The sequence below is a fragment of the Echinops telfairi genome, unplaced genomic scaffold (assembly GCF_000313985.2).
Source record: "Echinops telfairi isolate 266 unplaced genomic scaffold, ASM31398v2 ScPeMD7_7458;HRSCAF=8496, whole genome shotgun sequence".
Lineage (NCBI taxonomy): Eukaryota > Metazoa > Chordata > Mammalia > Afrosoricida > Tenrecidae > Echinops > Echinops telfairi.
The window spans coordinates 34,555,229-34,579,067 of NW_022111358.1; the positions used below are offsets into that span (position 1 = coordinate 34,555,229).

Genomic DNA, 23,839 nt, shown 5'->3' on the forward strand with positions numbered 1-23,839 from the left:
CTGACATGCTGTTTCATGATGGCTGCGAACAAGATCAAATTTTATAGCTGTGAAATATCCCAAAATCATCTCAGAAGAAAAGATAAAAAGACAATTAAAAAAAAAAAGATCTCATTTCCTTCGCGCTCATGCATGAAACGGAAGCAGCGGTCACCCCCATGGGCCATCGGAGAGCCCAGGTAACTACGGCCACTGTTTGGGATTGGCCTTTTAGTTTGGAAGGTTCAAATTCAGGAACTGTTGGTTGGATTTGTGCTAAGTCCCAGTGGGGAGAGCTGTGAACTTCAAGTGCTGAATGGTTCTTTCTCGGGGGACCTAGCAACCTTTTCTTTAAAAACAAAGCAAAACAAAAAACCTTGGTTCTTAATTGTGGGTGAGAAGAACTAGCTGGACGCAGTAAAGGAAAACCCTTTACCTGGCAAAGCTGCCTTTCCTCAAGATAGGGCATGGGAGGAAAAACAAACATACGTTTGGGGCATCCTTAAGACACTGAGCAGGAACATTAAACTTATTGGGAGACAGATGGGGCTGTCTATCTACTCTTGTCAACAGTTACTGTCTCAGAAACTCACAGGGGCAGTTCTCTGTCCTATAGGGGACCTAGGGGCCAGCATTGACTTGATGTATAGATATAGATATAGATAGATAGATGATAGCTACACATACGTATATACATATATATGCACACACACATCAATATGTATATAACGATATCCTTATGAGCAACAAAGTAAAGATTGTGCTCTCAAAACAAGCAATCATCAGGTAATCAGATCGAGCCTATTTGTGATTTGAAAGTCACGTGGCCCTCTTAATGACAGCACTGCCTATTCGAGCATTGGCAAAACTGGAATCTAAATATAAGACCCAAATATATTTCATATAATTACTCTTAATTATACAGACACACATATATTTTATAGATTTCTATCCCCTTGAAAATGCCTTACCTCTCTTGCAATTTCTTGAGTTTCTCAGGGTCCGCCTTTACCTTCTCGGCCGTCTTCTCAGCGGGCAAGCCAGGGGCTGCCATTCGGTTCCCATGACCACGGTGATCTGCTAAGTCCGACAGGGCAACGAGGGTGAAAGGTCTATTTTCCTGCAGGGGCCCAGGCATAGGAACCTGGCCTGCTAGGTTCATTCGTGGGGGGGAGGCGCTGGAAGAATCCACGGCGGACAAGCCGCCTTGAGAGTTTCGCAAGAGAGTCTCTGCAGATAATGGGGCCCCCTGAGGTTGGCTTGTTAAGGTATTAGCTTCTGCTCCCCTGCCATCAAGTTCTCGGGCACTGTTGACTGGAAAATTACTGTGGAGTTCAGCGCTGGGCACTGGGGTTCTGTGTCTGATGGGGGAGAGTGGCCGACGACCATTGAATCGCGAGCTTCCCTCTGCGTCTGAACTGTGGACAGAAGACACCGACACTGACAAGTCCACCGCAAGCCCGTCCCTCCGAGCAGGACGGGTCAGTGAGCCCGGGGCGCTAAGAGATGAATTCGCAGAGGACCTGGGGGCTGGGGGCCTGTTAGAAAGCAAACAGTCGAGCGAGTTTGGGGGACCGTCTAAGTAGTCCAGCCACTCTCCTTCATAATCGTGGCTCTGAGGCCCATTGGCAGCACTGCGGCCATCGCCTGGTCGGGGTTCGGCTTTGGAGGCCCGGGAATGAGAGCTCTTCCGTTTGCATTCACTGTCGCTGCTGTCCGGCTCTCCATCAGACTCCCCGTCCCCCCACTCGGGCTCTGGGCACCGCCTTTGCCCCAGAGAACGCTGCTCGGCCGGCCGTGCATTGCGGCCTCTTAATGAGCTACGGCCATGCGCGCTTCTGAAAGGATCGGCTCTGCACCTTTCAGGATCCCCTTCAAACGTCTTATTTGGGGGCTGAGTGTCCAGTTTCCCAAGAAAGCGACTTCTCTTGCGATTGGGAGGAGAGTGGGGCGGGCGCATACTAGACAGCAGGAGTTCTTCCTCAAAGTGGGTCTCCTCTTCCGTGCCATCGTCGTCCCCTCCGGTGCTTGGTGACAACACGGAATAAAAATCTTCATCTCTGAACCTGAAAGGGGTCTGTCTGGGCCCTCCGGCGCTCGTGGATGTGACTGGTGGGCTCAGGGACTCACTCGGTCGCTGAGGACTATTTGCCCCTTGGATGACCTGGGACAGAGCTGAAGGGGGCTCTCTCTGGGAAAGAGCACCCTGGCCCCGGCCTTCGGCTCCCTCCGAGGTGTTCTCCGTGGTCCTGGTCAGCCGAGAGGCTGCGACGACCAGTCTTCTCTCTCGGGTTGGCCTCTGCAGCTTAGTGGCGCTTGCCCACTCTGGGCCTTCTTGTGTAACTCCTGGGTCTGCATTGAGAAAACACAAACAGAGCGAATGTTTGAGAATGATGAGGGCAATGAATGTACAAATGTGCACGACACAATGGATGTATGTATAGATTGTGATAAGAGTGGTATAAGCCCCTAATAAAACGATTAAAAAAAAAGAGGAGCTGATACCAAGGGCTCAAATAGAAAGCAGCTCATGGGACAGAGGGAACTGCCCCCTAGGGTTCCAAAGCCTGCCATCTTCCCAGAAGCAGAGTGCCACAACTCTTGCCCTGAGGAGCACAGGGTGGGGTTGAACCACTGACCTTTCAGTTCGCAGCCAAGCTCTTAAACCACTGGGCCCCTAGGGCTCCTTCTTTGCACTAGCTCTTAGTCAACGCGCAAACTCTGCACTGTCCTTGCGACTTGTTCTGTTTGAGCCCACTGTTGGGCCGGCTGGGTCATTCCATCCCAGCCACGGCCTTCTTCCTCTCCGTTGCCCTTCCACCCCACCAAGGACCGGCCTCTCCTGCTCGCCATCCTCGATTCTAAAGGAGCATCGATGTCTAGAGAGCACATCCTAACGGCACATACGGAAATGCGCTAGTCTCATAGCACATTGTAAAGAGGGACCCAAGACAGGGAGATCAAGGAACCTGCCCAAGAGCCTATTTCGGATAAGTGGTAGAGTGAACAATTTGAACCCAAGCCTGCCTCACTCTAGTTTATGCTCTTAACCACTATCTTTTGTCATCGCTCTTGAATTAAGAAAAAATCCCCCCCCCCCAAGTACCTGGTTTTTAGAAGACTATGGATGACAGTGGAACCCTAAAACATTTCTCACACATGGATTTAGCCTCCGGTGAATTCCCTCTGATCATAGTTGAGGGAGGTGAATAGCCCGATATCAGACAAGAGGGCGTTGGAAAGCTGATTATGGCGACATAGGTCAAAATACAATAGCTTATCATTTGATCTCCCTTTTAAAGCAGTGAAGGGGAAATACATATAAATTAAAAGCCCTGGTGAATCCCCTCTGCCCATGGGCCAGGGATGTGAGTGAATGGTTTTGCGAAATGCAGTATTAAGTGGATTATTGCAGACGCACTTAGATTAAAATGTAGCACCCTTTCATTTGATTTCCCTTATGATGTATTTAAATTTGTTTTAGCTTTTAGTATTCTTTCTGTTCGACAGATTTTTAAAGTGTTTTACTTAGTTATGGTTGTTAGTGTTTTGTTCTTAAATGTTTTTCTGCATGTGAAATCCCAGATAGGTAAATCTAAAAGACAGGAACTAGATTAATGGTTCCTTGGGGGGTATGCCAGGAAAGGCTGGGGGAAATGGGGAGCTAATAATGATGAGTACAAGAATGAAGAAAATGTTCTAAAACTGATTATGGTGTGATTAAACTATTGAATTCTATGCCGATAAAACTGTTGGGGGGGGGGGGAGAAAATTAGGAGTTTACATTTCAGAGCATCAACTTTATATTCAACAGTTTAAACCATCAAGAACCCCCCTCCCCAATAGCTTACCCCTCCCCTGCTCTTTGATTTCTCTTCTCCCCATCTCGACCACCATTCTCCATTCACCCAAGTTAAGACCTGTCTGCCGTCCAGTCTTTTGCTTTATTTCTGTCCACCCCCCTGTGTTAGTCGGGGTAGACTAGCAAAACAAATTCATAGACACTCGTGTGTATATAAAAAAGAGCTTTATCTACAAGAGCAATTGAGAAAACATTCCAGCCCAGTCCAGATCAAGTCCATAAGTCCGACATTAGCCCATATGTCTGATACCAATCTATAAATTCCAGTTCAGACTCACAAAACACATGCAATGACACTGAATGCAGGAAGACCACAGCCAGGGGGTAGAAAGTCTTGTGGATCCAGTGGCGGTAGAGGCATCTCAGTGCTGACAGGGGTCTCCACGTGGCTCCTCCATCTCTAGGGCTCTGGCTCTATCAGTGTAGCTCCATGTGGCTTGTTAACAGGAATGGTGGATCAGAGAGTGTGTCCCACCTCCAGGGAGGAAGATAGGAGTTCCCAGAATCCTCAGGAGAAGGCCATGTCCACACAGAGGCCTCACTGGCTCTGACCTGATTGACAGGCTAGCCTCCACCCCTTCACTCAAGTTGACAGGAGATTATGTTACTGCCACACTCCCTTTGTTATGAAAGTCTTTTTCTTGCTTTGGGGGGGGGGGGGGTTGCTTTAATTTTTTATGAAAGGGACTGAACTTCCAATTTCCTTGTGAAAAACAGAATCCTTTCAATTCACCGTGATGTGTGTTGTTGAGGTTTTTACCCTCTCAATGTAGATAAAAAAACTAAAAGTCCTTCTCAGAATCCACTTACACTGCCTTCTTCCTGACATCTGCCTTCCCCTCTTACTCTTCCCTCTGCCATTCTGGCCTGGTAGCCCTGTGGGTTGGGCTTTGGGTTGGTCACCCTAAGGTCAGTAGTTCAAGTCCACAGCCTGCTTCCACAAAGAGTGATATAGTCCATGGATCCAATGGCTGTGGTTGTGGAGCAGGTTTCTGCGCTTCTGAAGTGGGGCCTGGGGATGGATCCTTGATTCTTTCACTTCAGTAGCAGTTTGTCCGTCAGAGCGACAGGACTGCACCAGGTCTGGAAAGGTCTGTGTCAGAACAACCCCAGCTGCTGGGAGAACAGAGCATTCGGCTCAGCCAAGGGCCAAGTCAGTACTGGCTCCCTTTAATTGAGGCGCCTCGCAGGGGAACACCGAACGAGTCTCTAATGTCCTAATACGCTGTAAGCCTCTTTTATTAACTGCACGGGACACTCGGCGACACAGTGCGAATCTTTACTCATCGGCTCTTCTAGAAATCAGCGAAGTTCCCCCCTCAGCCCCCTCGTGGGCTTTCCGAACCACAGTAAGATGTATCAGCCATTCAAGGAGGTGCGAAGCACTTGGCGGGGTTACCAGAGAAGCGAAGCTGGCTTGCCCACCCTGGACTGGGTCGATCATCCACATTTTGGGGAATCGAGACTTCTTTGTGATTCATGGGATTCTCCTAACTTTTGAGGGGAAAGCTGGACCGGAGGAGCCAGAAGCGGAGGCTCCGGTTGAGGGCTTATCGTCTGGAGTTTGATGACAGGCCTTTGAGATTAGCCATCAGTACTGGAGCCTGGACCTTCTGATCGTGCGCTCTGCGTGGTGGCCGGCTGCCCCTCTCCCAGGCCAGGTGGAGACACTCATGGGACAAACAACCATCAGCTTTGGAAACTCACCGTGGCCACCTTTTTCCTTAAACATCCCACCAGAGCTTGCGTCGTGTATGTGGCAGACCATGCCATTCTCCTCTATGCCACCCTAGCCCTGTTCCTTGTGTCCATCAAACAGGGAGATCACAGTAGCTCTAGGGACGCCAGGCTGGACAGAGGCGGCTGAGTGCTTTTACCGACTCCCTGTGCAGGACTGCAGAGCCGGCCACTGCCCGGGACCTAGACACAGAGGTGACGTGGAGCCAGTAGCCATCTGCCCAAGTCTACTTCTTAGATCTGAGCTTCTTCATGTGCTCCATCAATAATTTCCTACATTCCCAATCCAGAGCCTTTCCTTTGCCCCCGCAGTCGTGGTGCGCACGGTCCACCGCTGGCCTCTCCGGTGCTTGTGGCAGAAAGCTTGGAGGACAGAGACGAGGATAAAGGGGAAAATAAAAGTCAACCACCACCCTACTGTTTCGGAATCCAGGGCTGGGCTCTAAACTCAAGGCCTCTAGGGGATTTTCATCCTGGTTCAGCATGAAAAAAATAAGTTTAAAAATAAAGGCAGCGCCCTTAGGTGGAACATTATGTGGTGGTGAACCACAGCTTCCCGCCCCCTCCGTTGTGCATTTCACCTGCCAGACCTGCCTGCGCCCTACAGACTTTTGAATTGGGCCTCTTACCTAGAGATGAGGGTTATCATATCCCTTCTCTAGAGCTATAAAACCCTAGATTTTGACTCATACGGACCCTCTAGGACCAAGTACAACTATTCCATAGGGTTTCCAAGGTCGTGAATCTTTACAAAAGCTGCTGTCTTGTCTATCCTAAAGAGTGGCTGGTAGGTTTGAACCACTGACCTTCAGGTTAGCAGCTGAATGCTTTAACTATGTGACACCAGGACCCCTTATATAGATAGGCCATTCTTTAAAAATACAATTGGGATATTTCTGTAAATACTACTTTATCTCTTGCCATATTTCCCTAAACATTTTGCTGGGAGCCTTACCTCTTTCCATTAATCATTCTTTCAGAACACGATGTCAGGGTCCATTACAGGAAGGTAGCATAGCTTCTTTAACTCTTCTCCTACGGTTGGATATTTAGGTTGTTTGGGGCCCACTTGCTGCCATAAATGGCACTGTGGTAAATCTCCTTGCTCATCCAGTCTTGGACCACGTGTCTTATTTTCTTAAAATAGATTTGGGGAAGTGAAATTGCTAGGTCGAACGAAATGAATTTCTGGAGGTTTTTGACCCAGATTGCCAAATTCCTTTCTAGACAAGCTTGGACCCAATGACCAGCGAGAGGGGAAAGCATCTTTCTCATAACTGTGTGCCAGCCCCCATGGCGAGTAGGTGGCACAGCATTGGACACATCATTGCCCAAGAAGTGCCAGCTATTGTTTTCCAACACCATATTGGCCTTCCTGCATGGACTGTGATTTTTAAAACCTTAGTCAACTTGGTAGAACATGTAAATCTATGCTTATTACTTAGCATGTCCCTCCCCACCAGTATTTATTACCCCACCTTCTCTTTTTCTGTAAAGTTCTCTGTGATTCTCCTTTCCCATTTTTCTTGTTGATTGCCAAGAGTTTTCTATGTGACACCCCTCTGCCGTGCTTGCTGCGGGTGAAAGATGAGGCTGTCACAGACCAGACAGACCCTCAAGAGCAAGGCAGCCCTGGCCCATGGGGTCTGTCATGAGTCAGCATCGACACACAGCAGGGGGTCTGGTTTGGTCTGGTCATACGTCTGCCAAATCTTTTCCCACTGACGTGACTCTGGCTTCGCTTCTGCTTTATGGAAGCCACTTTCAAATGTGGGAAATGGTACTAAACCGAGATTGGCGAGGAAATAGTTGGGGGAATTATAAGGCACCCTTGGGACAATAGATAATTTGGACAAATCCTCAAGGAATCCCAGGGTAACGGGAGATGTCTCCTGGGTGAACATGGGGGCTTAGATGAGCCCTGCGGGTCCAGGAACCTCTCATCCATGGGAACCTCATCTTTCCAATGACACATGAAGGTTCCTCTAGGGATGCCGGGGATGTGGCAGGGGAGAAACTAACAATAGTTGACTGCCTCCCATGGGGAGCTCTGTACCAGGTGCTGGACAGCACATCATCTCACTGACTTATTATAACAATGCAACGCGGTGGATCTCTTCATCCTTATTGTCAGGTAAGAGTGACCACTTGACCACCCTAGTTTCTACCACTAGGAAGTGAACGCTGGAATAGAATGGAATTCAGGGCTCATATCCTTCAAGGCAGAAGGCCTTGGATGACTGGGGCTGTTGTGGCTGTCTGGTTGCTACAGACTCACACACATGACACTTGACCTTGATTTCAAGCCCATCAAATGCTACCAGGTCCTATTAGAATTTAAAAATAAAAGCGACGCTGGTTACATGTTGGGCTGCGATCCTCAAGGCCTGCAGTTCAAAACCACCAATCTCTCTGCAGGACAAAGACGGCGCTTTGTACGCCCGGAAACAGTGACGTCTCTGAAACTCACAGGGAGCAGTTCTGCTCTGTCCTATAGGGTCGCTATGAGTTGGCATTGACCCAAAGGCTGTGAGTTTTTGTATGTTAATTTGGAAGGGCTTCTGGTGGTGCAGTTGCTTAAAACATTGGCTTGCTAACCCCGAGGTGGGCAGTTCAAGCTCACTAGCCACTCCGGGTGCTGAAACTGTCTGGTTCCATGAAGATTCATGGTCTTGGAAATCCAATAGCGTAATCCTGCCCTGCTCTCTAGGGCCATGTGAGTTGGCATCTGCTTGATGGCAGTGTGTGTTCATTAGGTAGCAAGGAAGGGTGATGCCCAGTGGTCTCCCTAAGGGGGAAGGAAGCACCAGACTGTGGTCAGGTTGACTGTGAAGTGTCACTTCCCTTGAATGCTAAAGAGGACCCCTCAGGGTCTTTTCTTTTCCTTCCTGCCAACGCAGGACAGAGTAAAGCAGTCAGCTCAGCAGCATGGTCTGGGGCCAACATTCAGAGCTGAAATTTTGTAAGAGGAGGTAACCACCAAGCCAGTGTTGGGATGTTATTTCTTACCCATTAAGATCTTGACTTCACGGGTGTCCTAGATCAGGAGGGAGTTGATCTCTGCCACCCGTAGGCATCCACTGCCACCTCCTGGGCGGTGGATGAGACCTGCCTCAGAGCTACAAATGGCTCCGCCACCTCCTCCCTGTCCTCGGCCACCGACCACCCCAATGCCCTCTCTGGGGGTCACACCACTGGTGTCTTACTCAACGCTCTGCACGTGATGCTCAGGGAGCAATAGGAGAGAAACAAACTCCTGCTGGTTTCCTCTCGTGCGCCTTCTTCACTGTATGAGAAGATCCTATTTATGGCATTAGAAATTTTCATGCCAATGATTTATGATCAGACCAGGTCAAGGGGCACAGAGGAAGAGGGATCTATTCAAATACCAAGTCCACGTTCCAGATCTCACAAACAATTCCTCCTCTCGATCCTAATCTGCGTTTTAGAGTGCAGTTTCTTTCAACTATGTCGTACGTATGTTAACGTTTCTTTAGTCTCCTGGAACAGCGTTGTGGGAATGGCACAGCATTAACGATCCACGAGACCACAAGAAGGACCTTCAAAGCCAAAGTAGGAACTGAAGCTCAGCCCAGACAACAGATAGACGAAATCCAGGGGGAAAAAGGCAGAAGATCCCAAAAGACAAAGTCAACGACTGGGCAACCCAGGTTATAACCCAGGCAAACCTTGCGGCCCACAGGAATGTAGAGCCAGCTCTGAATATGGTTTGGGACCGCAGGCTAGCAACATCCACCGTGGTCCCCAAATAGTGGCTGGATTTATAACCTTATTGTTTGAGATAAAACCCTCTAAGTATTGAGCCTCAGTAATGAAGAACCAGGACAAATGGCCCACCAGCCTTTCTTGGAGAACAAAAGTAGATCACATGGTTTGCTTTTTAAACCGTATTACGTGTTTCATGTTAAGGCACACGATCCTTCACGTAAGCCCACACACGTAAAAACCATAAAGAATTCAGGCACTAGCACGGGTCTGGTCTTCTCTCTGAGGACCAAGCCGAGCGAGCCGCAAATCCTTACCTGTTCCCGGGAGAGCCATCGTCCTCGCCCGCAGCTGCGATTTCTGTCTGCTTCCTTCCCCCGACACCCTTGGGCTCTGCCTTTCGGGGCTGACAGTCATTCTCCCCAGGTTTGGCCTCCTCTTCTTTGACAAAAGCTGTGGTGCCCGCACTGCTGGAAGGTGCAAACTCTTTTCAATAATTAATTTTTACAGGCAACCGTCTTCCACATAAAGAGTGCTCACAGGGCCCCACCATGGAGGAGGCAGGTAAGGGAATGGGCCCTGGCATCTGAGAAAGGCTAGATTCAAAGCCGAGTGAGCTGGGGCAAATGGCTTCATCTCTCAGGGCCTCAGTTTCCCCACCTGTTACACACCTTCTTGCCATGTTGTCACAGTGCTGCTGGGAGGGCGTTGCTTGGTACCCACTGGGCCCATCATCACCGTTCATGAGCATGATGTCACAGAGTCCACACACAGCAGTCTTCCCTTTGCTAAGAAGTTTCTAGCGTTTAGCTTATGGGCGTTGGGATGGACCTGCTTGTAACTCTGCCCGGAGCCCTCTACAGCTCTACCCACGCATTGGCGTCATGCGATATTTCGTTCCCGTGTATTTATGTAGCATTCTTTTTTTTTTGTGTGTGTGTGGTAGCATTCTTTATTAGCAGTAAACAAGGCTCCTAGAAGGGTTCTAAGCACCGCGGGGGAGGAGGCGGGGGCATACACCTTCTCTGCCTTTATGCTTCCCATCGTGCTAGGATGACACGCTCCCAGCAGACAGGAGTGGGAGTGCTACGGTAGGTCAGGTTTCCCAATGAATATTAAAAAAAATTTTTTTTTGACCATTTGGATTGGGCCGATGATTGGTACGAACCCTCTCAAGATTTTTCTCTGCACATGTATTAAGTGTGAGTGCTCAAAAAAAAGTGAGCGCATATGAGCGTGGAGAAACGATTTCAATAATATCTGTGCATCGCTACCAAGCGTTGGGTCCACCCCAAAGCGAACCCATAGCCACAGAATCAGCTCCTAGGAACCGTGACCCTGGAGGACGGAGCAGACAGCTCGTCAGTGTGTCCCGGGCTACACATCATTGTGGAAGCCAACTGCCAACCCTTCTCCCACGGAGCAGTTGGTGGGTTTGGACCACCCACCTGCTGAGTAGCACTTTACCCACGGTGCCACCAGGGCTCCTCAGTGGCTTCACAAAGCAGTCAAACTGGGACTGTGGACTGAATCCCCCAAGAGGGCGTGGGTGACTCATCCTCTCCTGGAGCAACACAGGGTAAATCGGGACAGGCGTCCCGAGCGAGGGGTGGGAGAGCCACCATGCTCGACACTTGGAGACAACTGGATTTATGTCACAGAGAGAAAGTGGTGGTTGCCCAAACAATTCTCACCCAAATCCCAGAAAGGGATTAAAGTTCTGCTTGGCAGCCCAGGATACTGCCAAAGAGGGGGAGGCAGTGGGCTCTGTGGGCCAGAGAGGATCCTGCTCCCTAGAAAGCTTACTAAAATGAGGGGAGCTGAGAGCGGCTCTGGCCGAGGGCAAGTTGGTGGTGCCCAGAGAGGTCGTTGGTGGTGCCTAGAGAGATCGAGAGAGTGGCTAGAAAGGAGAGAAGAGAGTGACGCTCTCTGGGGAATGCGAATATCTTCTTTGAAGGCTGTACCAGCGGTGGTTAGACACGAGTTCAGGCGGTGGTTAGACACGAGTTCACGGACTGAGACAGAGGAGAGTGAGCGAGCACAGGATCAAGTGCTTTCCAGGGAGGGACACAGGACCCTCTTAGCACCCAGAGTTTCACTCCCCAAATCCCTGGGCTGCTCCCTCCCCATCTGACAAGTGGAAAGTGTTCCTGATACCTCATTTCCCCAGCACTCAGCAAAGTCCCTAGGAGGAAGCAGTGGGATTCTGGTTGATTGAGGAACAAACAGGGAGGACGAGGGGAGGGACAGGGTTGAGATTCTGGCCAAGTCAGGACCTGCAATCCTGGTTTTACAAGGACTGCGTTCTGATTTTCGGGAGTATGTCCAGCAAGAATAGTGATTAGACTTTATGTTGCCCACAGCCCGTCCCCCCAACACCTCTCACACATCCTTGGGGGTGGCGGGTGGGGGGAATCTTCTCTCCTAGAAGCTGTTCTTTTTCAGTCAGCACCAGGCAGAGGCTGTTCCTAGTCTTCAGTACACCAAGTCAGTGCTGACTCTACTCTGGTTGGAGCACTTACTGACTTACTGTGAGGATTCAGATGTTCGACAATTGCTTAATGCCCTATCTGTTTTCTCTCCAACCAAACTGCCAGCCCCTTAAGGATGGGAACCAGCTCATACCCAGTGTGTGTTCCTCACAATGAGTAGCACTTTGTGGGGCAAATATCAATTGCCCAGTGATAACATGGATAGCTTTGAGGAAATGCATTCAGTCGAAATTTTGAGTGAATCCAAAACATGAATAATTCCCTTATTGTGTAAAAGATCCAAGATGCCTTGAAATAAGAGATTGTTTAGTTTCTGTTTTCGTGTTCAAAAAACTCCTCCTTTCTTCACAGCATTTGATCTCTTTAATGATCTCCCAGACCACTTCTGTGTCTCCTCTGACCCAAATGTCAGCACACTAAAAATAATGAAGGTCAACAGCTAAAGATATTTTCACTAAAGCTGGGCAGTAAGGAAATCATCATTGCTAGTGCAGGCAGAATCTTCTCACCTTTGGCAATTTGAACCCCAGGCCCTGCAACTGTAAAATGCACATGTTACATTTAGGTCCGACCTTTCTGGGTATAGCAATAATGTACATAAATGGCCCAACTCAGTGTCTGGTGCGTATTGGCTGCTAGAAACTGGCCACTGTTGCTTTTACCACCAGTGGGATAATAGCCATAGTAACAATAATAACAGGGAATTTGATGGCGCCCCTCTGAAAGAACTAAATTTGACCATAAACATATTGCACGTAGTTCTCACAGGTTGAGGTTACTTAGCAGCCTTCATTCCCAACTTCAGACCTTTGAGGCCTTTCTAAAGTAGGTCCTCAGCATGGCATGTTACAGAACTGCAGGAAGCCCAAGCCATATTTACACTGGAAGAGAACACATACCTTCCTTTTTAGGTAAGGGAAAGCACTTTACTTCAACAGAAAAGGGAGAGGTTGTGTTCAGAAGTCTCATGCCCAGAGAGCTCAACATCCTGATGGGTTGCCTGTGCCTTCTGAACAGATTGTGATTTCCTTAGTCCCCATGTGGCGCCATCAGTTAGGCACTCTACTAATGGCCAGACTGGCAGTTTGGACCCACCCCCACTCAGAGACACCTGGGAGAAAGGTCATGGCCGGGGAAAACATAGGGAGCAGTTTCCCTTTTATACACACGGGGTTGCCATGAGTCAAAATACATCCCAGAGCAACTGTTTTCGTGTTTAGTTTTTGGTAGTTGCCTTTGGACAGCATACAACTCATACCTTCTAGTATCTGAGGCTACTAGCAGAGAAGAAAACAAACAAACAAGCAAACAAACATGAGTTTAGATACAAGATGTGGGCGTCGGTTCTCTTGGCAGCACTGGGGAGCATTGACCGAGACTGTTCACTGAGTAGTTAGTTACCTGTTTGACCAGGAGCAGCAATAGCAATAAAGTAGAAATCTCCTATCTATCCCAGACCCTGACAACCTGATGGCGAGAGTTAAGGTCATTAACTGCCGTTAACTCCATTCACCTGATAGTTGTTCTTTACATCGTTAGCCTCTCTCTCTCTCTCTCACTCGTGCGCGCACACACACACACTTTCTTGATAGTGTGGAAAAGAAAGAGAAGGAAGAGAAAATGCCTGAACATCTTGCCATCACCCGTGCCAATATTCTGCCTAAGAGTTGCTTTCTGAGAAAAACGTATTGCTTCTTTCAGCCTGTGGGAAGAATTACAGCGTGGTCCTGAGAAGCGGCATTGCCTTGGTGTAATAGGCAGTTTTCTGTACAATCACAAATAACAGGCCACATCGATTTGCCTCCTTGAGTGTGCTGGAAGCATTTGTTGCCTCACATACTCAGAGGAGATCTTAATTAAAGCTTCATTAGGTACCGTAAATATGCCTTATTTTGGAGCCCGGGAGGTGGGATTTTTGATTTTTGGAAACACAGTGCCTAAAAAATAGGCAGAGAAGGGAATGTAAACAGCCACTGAGCCCTTCTGTTCGTCCCTCCTCGGGATGGTTCTGGAAGGGGCTTCCCCTCCAGCGTGGGCTTTCAGAATGACCATGCACATATGCACGTGACCACGGGTCCGAGCAGACACAAAAGAGCCTGTTCTGATTCTGGTGGTCACGTTCCAAAGTGTGCCAGACACAGGAGTGAAGAAATCAAATGAGTCTCGAGAGATGTTGGGATTTTATTGGTTGCTGGCTCCCGTTGTGCTTGAAGGCGGAACCCGAGTGACATGGTGGCTGCTGTCTCCTCTTCCTGCTTCCCTGCACATCACACCTCCTGGTACTGTTCGTGGCACTGCCCTCTACCCCTCTGCCCCCCTGCTCCTTGCCTCCTGGAAGCCTGAAGTCCCCCTCCACTGCCTGTGCTGTGTGTCCCCCCATGGGGGACTTACCACATGAGGTAAATTTTACTGGGCCTTCTGGGGCCAGGCATGCACAGGACAGGGATCTCCCTGGGAGTGGGATTAGAGATGGGGAAGTAGCACAAGGCTGCTGGGGACTGGGGCACAGGGGCTGGCGAGAAGAAAGGGGTGCTTGTGTAGGAGGGAAAGGAGACTGGGGGCAGCGAGGTGGAGGGGTACTGAGCCTTGGGAGGGACTGGCGGCACCAGGGGCAGCAGGAGGCAGGAGTAATTGGTATTGGGCTGCAGGACAGGGGAGAGCGCAAAGACGGTGCAGTAAGGGGAATATTCAACACAGAACAGGGGGTGCTCGCTGCTGTCACCTGCACAAAAGAAAAAGAGCAGTCAGGAAGCAGCACTCAATGTGAGGCGAATGTCAAAAAGCCTGTGATTGCATCAAAACTCGGAAAAACGCTGGAGGGTTGGGGTGGGGAGGGGCTCCAGGGTCACAGGACCAGAAGGCCAGGCTCCCGGCCAGTAGATGCCTAGTCTGGATCTCAGTCACCGAAGAGGTCATCAGGGGTGGCGATGGCATAGCCACCCTCTTTGGCCAATAGCTGTGGCTCCCCTGAGGGCCGGAGGGAAGGTCTCCCCTTAAGTCCCCAGACACTGGTTAAGTTTTTTCTCATCTCCTACAGTCAGTCGAATGGGCTGTTCTGCCAGGGCTTGGACCTGGTTCAGTTCTGGCTGAGGCAGCGAAATCAGAATAGACCCGGATTTGTATGTGGGTGGATGAGGAGAACTGCCATCTTAAGGCCAGGCATCGTTGCTTCCGACTCTGTCAGCCAAGAGATCTGGTTGCTATGCAACGTGCACGCTCCTCTTGTTTTCTAGAACAATCTCTCATTTTCCCCATTCCAGTTATTGTTCTAGTGGACCAAAGTGCTGGACCAGGAGACTTGGAAGAGGCACAGTGAGCCCCTTTCGGAGCCTGGTGGGTGGCATTAGATTATTGTTGGGACTGTGCAGAGTGACACCCATTCAAAGTTTCTCGTCGGGGCCTCAACCTCTTGTTGATTGCCAAGAGTTTTCTATGTGACACCCCTCTGCCGTGCTTGCTGCGGGTGAAAGATGAGGCTGTCACAGACCAGACAGACCCTCAAGAGCAAGGCAGCCCTGGCCCATGGGGTCTGTCATGAGTCAGCATCGACACACAGCAGGGGGTCTGGTTTGGTCTGGTCATACGTCTGCCAAATCTTTTCCCACTGACGTGACTCTCTGGCTTCGCTTCTGCTTTATGGAAGCCACTTTCAAGTGTGTGAAATGGTACTAAACCGAGATTGGCGAGGAAATAGTTGGGGAATTATAAGGCACCCTGGGGACAATAGATAATTTGGACAAATCCTCAAGGAATCCCAGTTATTGTTCTAGTGCAGCGACAGTTTTACAAATTTGGGTCTGTTCTGATTTTCCTTCAGTGGCCTTGGCCACACCGGGGAGAGTCCCCTCCCTGGTGGCCTGCAAGGGTCTCGCTTAGTTGAGGGGGCTTCTCAGTTCTCCTGCTGTGGAAGTTTGTGGTCCTGCTTTCTTCTTGTCTTCCTGCTGCACAGCGGAAGGGGAGGAGGAGAGGAGGGGAGCAGAGAGATCTTGTGGGATTGTGGGAAGAGAAAGGAGCCAGGGGGAAAGGCAGAGAGACAGGAGTGGCGTCTGCATGTCAGCCATGATTTGCTCATCGACTGCGCTCTCAGCCTGGGAGGGAGATGAGGGGCGCCTGGTGGAGTCAAGTCCAGAGCGAGCCCATTGTGCATCTCGGAAGCCGTTTTCTCATCTGCAGAAGGCCTTGGGGATTTTCCCTAGCCTTGGTCCTCCCAGGGAGACCCTGACACCAACTGAGTGGACATACCCAGGGGGCTTCATAGAAACACAGAACCTTGGCTCCCCAGACCTCCTGATTCAGAACCTGCAGTTTAACCAGTGTCCCAGGTCCTCACATGAACAGGGAAGGTTGAGAAGCGAGGCTCTGAGGCAGGTTGCCAGACCTCAGTGATACAGATCGCCCGTCGGGCCTCCTAAGAGAGCAGTTTTGCAGTCCCCTTCGTTGGCCGTTCTGGGCTGGGAACCAGGGATTTGTATTTTCATTGGGCGCTGCCTCGGTGATTCTTATCGGCAGAGAAGTTTGGGAATGCCTGCTACAATCAGTTCCAATTCTACAATGTTACCTGTGTAGCCTTCCAGGGGGAAACAGAGAGGTCCCCGGCCTTCTTGACTTGACTACTCTGTAGCATCTGCCACTATCCTACCCCCTTCCCTCCTGAATCATCTCTCTCCGAGCCTGGAATGGTACTCGTAGAGCAGTTCTCTCTCGCTGCCCTTCCAGATTCTTCCCTTAACTCTACTTCTCTTTCCTCTTTGCACGCTGTCTCTTCTCCTAAAGGGGCTCACACTTGGGGGTCCAACCCTCCCTTGCTCACAGATGACCTACAGATCCCTATGGGGCAAGCCGAAGTGAGTGGGCTGCCGACCACCCACTCTGGGTACCCCTGCTCCTGGTACTTCCCCCTGGCCATCCTGCCTGTCCTCAAAGACACCCAGCCCCTCAGACGGATCCATTCTCTCCTTCTTTTCTCAGCCTCGATACGGGCAACCCCCAGATGTCAAAGTGTTGCTCCCGAAATTCTATGTTCTCTTTGATTCTCCTTTTTTCTTAACCCCCAGGCCCCCAACTCATCAAGTTCGGTCAGGTTTACATTCTCAAATAGCTCTCTTCCCTCCCAGTCCCCTCTGCTTCGGTCTCAGGCCAAGCCCTCCTTACTTTCCCCTGCAACTACTATGTGTCTGCTCTCCCAGCCTGCAGCTGGCTGCCCTCCCCCTTTCCGCCCGCCCCTTCCCAAGGCTACAGTTGTGCTCAGCAAGGGGCCATCCCTAACGCAGTCATTCTGTTTAAATCCCTTTGACACGGCTCCATCACTTTCAGGGTGACCTTCAAGACCTTTGGGGACCTGGTCTTTGCCTACCTGTAGGGCCCTACTTCTCGACTTCTTAATTTGCACGCTAACCCCAAACCAGAGCTTCTCAAACTTGAACGTGCCTACAGGCATCTGAGGGAGTGTGGAGATTCCAGCTCAGTATGTCTGGGTTAGGACCAGTGAGTCTGCATTTCTACCAAGTTTTCAAGTGAACTACTCTAAGCTACTAGCTTGGGGACTCCCAATGTCTGTCTGTCTGTCTGTGTCTCCCTCTTCTTGATGTCCCCCTCCTCCGTGTCTGTGCACACTCAGCACCTCCTGCTGGGCACATCTTGCCTTCTTCCCTTTGGCCTTCAGGATTCTCACCTCCACCTGTTCTGAGAGGTGCTTAGAACTTACCTTGGCCCAGCAGGCATCGTTGTGCTAGGCCGTTGGCTTCCTACCCCCCACTAGGCAGTGAGTCCTTTGAGGACAGGTGCTGTCCGATTTACTGTATCCCTGGCTCCCACTCAGCGCCTGGCAGGCAAGCATGCGGCAAGGAACGTGGAGATGCTGCTTCCATGAGTGATGGAGGAGAAAGCAAACCTGCCCCGGGATCCTTCAACCTGGGATGCTGGGGGGGCTGAACGCCCCTGCTAGCACCCAGCCAGGCGCTCAACAAATGGCTGCATCCACAATCCAACAGTTCACAAGACTGACAGCCAACGGGTGACCTCTTACATCTCAAACTCCATTGTCCTTGGTGAAGCCATTCTCTTGTAGAGACGTAGCCCTGGAGCAGCAGGTGTTGCTGGGACTAGTCTCTACCCACGGGGTTTTTGCTATGCTTATCAATCTGGTGAGATAGGTAATAACTCTGTTTTACTGATGAGGACACCAAGTTCAGAGAAGTACTAGCCCACATCCATGGGGCTATCAACTGGTAGAACTAGGATTCTCCACCTGGACTTCCAATACAGGGCTTGTGTGAACTCCCTGCCCCCACCTAGGCTGAGTGAACAGAGAACCCCGATTCTCTACATCAGGATGGAAGGGGGGGTCATGAAAGTTGCTGCTGTTGTTTTTCAAATTTGGGCAGGCAGTTGGGAGAGTTGTTAGACACTCGTCTGACTTCCCAGTCGTCTAATTCTTCCAGGGAAAATCTTCAGGAGGATTTATTTGCAATGGAAGTAACGAAGATTTAGGATTTGCCCTCACATTTTTTCTTCCGGCCTTTCTTCCAGAAATATTCCCCAGTCCCAAAATGACCACAGTTACTTTCTTTTCTTTGTCGTTTTATTGGGAGCTCTTACAGATATTAGAACAATCCACAGTTCAATTAGATCAAGCATAATTGTGCAATTGCTGTCACCATCAGTTTCAAAACAGTTTCTTTCTTCTTGAACTCTTTGATATCAGCTCCCCTTGCCACGGTTACTTTAGATGTATTTTTAAAAATCTGAATTCATGGATTTTCCTGGGTTTTACCCATCTTCTTGGTGGGTCACTGTAGAGCTGACTGCCCAAATCTGAGCCTAGTAATGACTACACTGAATTCAGAAATCAGTGAGAATAATTTCTGAATGCGTGGCTCTGCTCTAAAGGGCAAGCTTTTGGAAGCAGGTTCTGAGGACGCCATCCAGATCCACTTTCCTGGCACAGAAGCTGGGGCATCTGCCCAAGCGCCAGGTGAGAGGAGCAGGCAGGAGAGAGAGAGCATACCAGCCCCCCACACACACACCCCTCCCCCGTGAGCCTGACACTGGGGCAGAGAGCTCCAGTGGGCTTCAGGTGGCAGAACCCCCACAGCACAATGGCCTTTGGGTGCCTCTAGTGACCTAGCGCAAAACAAAAACCCCAAACCAAACAGATCTGTCTCTGAAGAAGCACAACCAGAGAGCTCCTTAGAGGCAAGGATGGCAAGTCTTTGTCTTCGGTACTTCAGACAGGTGGTCAGGAGAGGCCGGCCCCTGGGGAAGGACATCGTGCTTGGTAAAGTCGAGGGGCAGAGGAAAAAGAGGAAAGCCCTCCGGGAGATGGATTGGCACAGTGGCTGCAACCATGGGCTCAGACGTAAGAACAATCGTGAGGGTGGTGCGGGACCGGGCATTTCGTTCTGCTGTGCACAGAACGGACTCACGGGCACCTAGCAATAACAATGGCCTGGTGAGAGAGGTGACTTCCTATTACTAACTCTGGGCTGGGGGGAGGGGCTCTGGGAGTGGGAGATACCACTTCCCTTACCCCAGAACTTGCTGGGCCTGCTGACCCTTCAGTTCCACCTCCCTCCCCTATAAGATTCTGGAATAAGCACAGGGAACTCTGCTAGGCTGGCTTCTCATGCTGCGCCAGAGTTCACCTTGGTCATGAACTTGGAGATTCTCCATCAATTGCACTTCAGACCCAGTGGGATCTTGACTCACTGCCTGAATTTTCCGGGTATGTTTGGAGATAACACCCGTCTATCTCTGGCTTGCTGGATGCTTTCTGGACTATATTCACCTTTCCCCACCTGCTACTTGGCCTTGGAGGGTATAGTCAAAGTCTGGGACTGCATGCATGTGAGAAGTTTTAAAAATAAAACTGTACTTTTAATTGAAAGAAAAGAACTTTCAAAGACCGGGGGATGGAGGTGAGAGTGGGGGAGGTGGGGAGAGGTAGGCAGCCCGAAGACAGAGAAAACAAAGTTTTCTAATCCATTCTCCTAACTCCATGCCGCTCCTGTGGGTTAGATATCATAATGCTGTCATTTCTCGAGTGCGTGGGGGCCCAGGACTCACAGGTGAGCTTGTATTCTACCATTAGATCCTCACAGAAGGTTTTCCCTCCATTTTACTGCTGAGGAAACTGAGGCCCAGAGAAGTTCCTTACCCCAAGGTAGCGGTACACAGTCAATAAAATGGGGCCCACAGAATAAGCCAAGCATTAAAAAAATTATTATGGTAATATTTTTGTTATAGACCTAAGTAGATGGGAAACATCCATGCATATATGTGTGCTTATATTACATATGAGCTTATGTTACATATGAACGGGCTTCAAAAAGTTCATGGCAACATGGAATTAGAAGATAATAGAATTTTCCACAAACTTTTGGAACCCCCTTTTATGTATAAGTATATATATATTATGCATGTTTAATATAATAAATTGTTGCCACTTTAACTACCTTTAAGTGTCAAATTCAGCGACGTTAATTATACTCATATTGGGCAACTATCGCCACTACCTCCAAAAATGTTTATCTACCCCCTTACATAGTAATACCCAGTCTCCTTTTCCTTCAGCCACTGGTGGCTGCTAATGACCTTTGGTCTCTACATATTTGCCTATTGTGGTTTATTCTGTAAATGGGATCATACAAGATTTTCCCTTTTGCCCCTGACTTACCTCACTTAGCATGATGTCAAGCTTCAGTCCCTGCTGGAGTCCAAGCATTTTAACTCCAAAGCACTCATCCTTAAGACCCGTACCCCTCCCAAGGGAACTCATCCAGAAAGCCCAAACCGAACGAACCCTGTTGCCCTCCTGTCAGTTCTGACGCATGGTGATCCCACAGGGCAGAGTAAGACTGGTCCTCTGAGTTTCAGAGGCTGTACCCCTCTATGGAAGCAGACCACGACACAGTTCCTCTATGATGTGGCTGATGGGTTTGAACCCCCAATCTTTTGGTCAGGAGCCCAACAATTAACCCATTCAGCCGCCAGAATTAGTCTACTGGTTGTTGCTAGCGGCCATTGAGTTTGTTGCAACTCATAGCAACTCATAGTTGGGAGCCCATTTTTGCAGCTACGGTGTCAATGGGGCTCATTGCAACTCTTCCTCTTTTGGGGTTACTCTACCAAGCATGATGGCCCCCTCTCCCAGACACTGGTCGGTGCCTCCTGCAAACAGGTCCGGAGTGCATGAGATGCAGTCTTGCCATTCTCGTTTCTAATGAGTATATTGGCCGTACTTCTTCCAAGACAGATGTTTGTCCTCTGGCAGTCTATGGTATAGTCAATACTCTTTGCCAACAGAGTCAAATACATCAATTCGTCTCTGGTCTTCTGTCTAGCTTTCCGGTGCAGAGGACGCACCTGAAAATATCACGGCTTCGGTCAGAGCTACTGTGCTTGCCGTTGTTAGGTGGTGTGGGCTCGTAGTGTTGACTCAGTGTACAGCCAGGTGAACACCGCCCCCCCCCCAATCCTGCACCCTCCTCACAATGGTTCCGAGGTTTAAGCCCAAGGTTGCAGCCATCGTGCCTTCTTCTTTGTCCCTGCCCTGCTCCGTTACTTTGAAGGTGTTATTGGGCTGACGTAATGAAGGGATTTCACACGGTCTGAGGCTGCAGCTTCACACAGACTCTCAGGTCTGACATGGATGTTTTGGTGACTCAAGGCCAAGTTTGGGCCACCTCCAAAGCACGTTAGGGCACGATTTCGCTAACAGAGGCCGAACCTATTTAGTAAATTGATGTGTCCAGCTGGCTCAGTCTGCAAAGTGATTTTGTTTCTGTAAAATCAGATGATTTATCTGAGTTTTCAGAATTGCCACAACCACCCACTTGACTCTTTCGTCTTTAAAAAGATACGGGACTGTGTTTGAGGTGTGAGTTTACGTAGTAAGCGAGCTTCGCATCCAACAAGCCCCGCACAAATGGTCCCGGGGGGCCGGGCTACCCTTTCTGCATGGTCCTGCACGCTCACTTCACCGGGTGGACCCCGCCTGCCCCATTTCTGTTCGTCCACTTCCCTGACCCTTCTTCCCTTCTCCTCTTTGCTTTGGGGTAAATGTTGACTGTTTGGTCTCGCGGAGTGCACTGTCTAAAGGAGTATACTCTCCTCGTGGGTTGGTGGTGTTTATTTTATCGGCTATTATTTAGGTGAACTCTGGGCGTGGCCTCAGTTCCAGGTTAAAAGACTGTCTCGGGATAACGGTTTTAGGGGTTCCTCTAGTCGCGCTCAGTCTGGTCGTTTTACAGGTATAACTTGGTGAGTTTTGCTCTACAGTGCTCTCCTACTCTAACTGGAACCTTTGGTTGTGCCCCTGGTAAGGACAGTTATGAGCGGTGGCTGGGCACCATCTAGTTCTTCTGGTCTCGTGCTAGAAGAAAGGTGGTTGTGTGGGCCATTCACTCTGTGGGCTCAGGCGTTCCTGGAGTCTTCACTCCCCTTTGCTCCTGATGGGAAGAGGCCAATCATTCTATCTTAGATGGCCACGCCCACACTTTTAAGACCCGCCCAGATGCTACTTACCAACCTACAATGTCCAATATCATCTTTAGGAACTAAATGATAGCAATCAACTAAACTGTCTCATGAGACTATGGTCCTAAGCCTTTAAACCTCGTAAATCCATCTCATTTTGGAATGGGGGTGTGTCTGGGAAGTAGTCCTAACTGTGTTTCCTATGTCACTTGATTTTCTGAGCAAATTCAGCTGCAACTCTCACCATGTCTCCAGCGATCAGTTTGGGACACTCATTAAGTTACTCTGGAGTGCATGGGTGCTACAAACAGTGGATGTGCTCAGCTGCTCACCAAGAACGTTGAGCGTTCAAGTCTACCCAGACTCCGGAGGAGCCTCAGAAGAGAGGCCTGGCATTCTACTTCCCAAACCCAGCTACCAAAAACCCGGTGGAGTACAATTTTACTGGAATACATACAGGTTCACCAGACGTTGGAATCAACTCATTAGCAATGGGCTTTTCTTTTTTTTCTTTTAAAGGATGCATCTACACATGCAAAACAAATAGACTTTAACACACCAATGCTTTGCTTTCAGCCAACTGCAGGATCAACCCAGAGAACTGCACAACAGATCCAGCAACTGACATCATTCCCCAAAGCTGCTAGCCCCACCAGACAGCCGGGCCGCAGTGCAGTCCCTGGCTGCACGCATCCTGGACACGGGCTAAGGCCGTGCTACGAGGCTAACGCTGGTCTTCTTTTATAGGCTTTCGGTACAGAGGCGTCCCTCCTTGAAACAGATGCTTTCCTGCCAACTTGGCTCTGTTGTCTAAACCTCAGTGTTTTCCTGTCGGGTAATTCTTCAAATTAGATGTTTAATAGAATATAAAATGAATGAATCTTCCTGTTCTTGTCAGTGTTGTAAGTTCCATACGGCGTTTTCTCAGACTGAAAAAACATCTGTATTAATCAGATAAACCAAAATCACCGAGCAGGCCTACACCGTTGTTCATTTTAATGATTTCTCTCCACAGACGACAAAGTACACAGAGCTGATAGCAAGAAGGCTACACATCGTGTTGGGTGAGCCGAGGTGCCTTATTTGAACATTCATCCCAGTTTGCCATGGGAAACATCCGTAACTCAATACATGACGAGGTGGGGTGGTTTTAGCTGCTCTGCTTCCACCTTAGGTGGCTGAATGGAAATCCTACTTCCTGCCAGAAGTTGTTGTTGGTTTTAAACGAGACATGGTTAGTGATGGTCATTCTTGGCTGTGCTTAGATAAAGGGAAGAGGAGAACAGCGTTGGGGCTTTGCATCAAGAGACATCACTTCAGAAGTCAATTGGGCTCTGATTTCATTAACACGATGAAATGTGTTATTATTAACAAAGGCTGGTTAATTTGAGCGAAGCTGCCATTTTCCGGAACTGCATTCCGACGTAACTGGGCAGGTGGTTGCACGACAGGAGCTATTTAGGAGTAGGAAGGAGTGGTGATTTGGATTTAAATGACTTGCACACTCTTGACGGATTCTTTGGCAGTTCCGTGGGATCATTTCCACCCACTGCAAAGCAGAAGCCAG

At 49.5% G+C, this 23,839-nt stretch overlaps 1 protein-coding gene across 1 annotated transcript in view; it reads right to left on the reverse strand.

Moving 5' to 3' along the window:
• Window positions 1-23,839, reverse strand: part of MARCHF10 (membrane associated ring-CH-type finger 10) — a 99,005-nt gene that overhangs the window by 29,389 nt on the left and 45,777 nt on the right. Inside the window, exons 5-6 of the mRNA XM_004707530.2 lie at window positions 9,622-9,774; window positions 951-2,331 (exon numbers count right to left, since the gene is read on the reverse strand). Of these exons, the coding sequence (XP_004707587.1) occupies window positions 951-2,331; window positions 9,622-9,774 (1,534 nt within the window). The remainder of the gene's footprint in view (window positions 1-950; window positions 2,332-9,621; window positions 9,775-23,839) is intronic.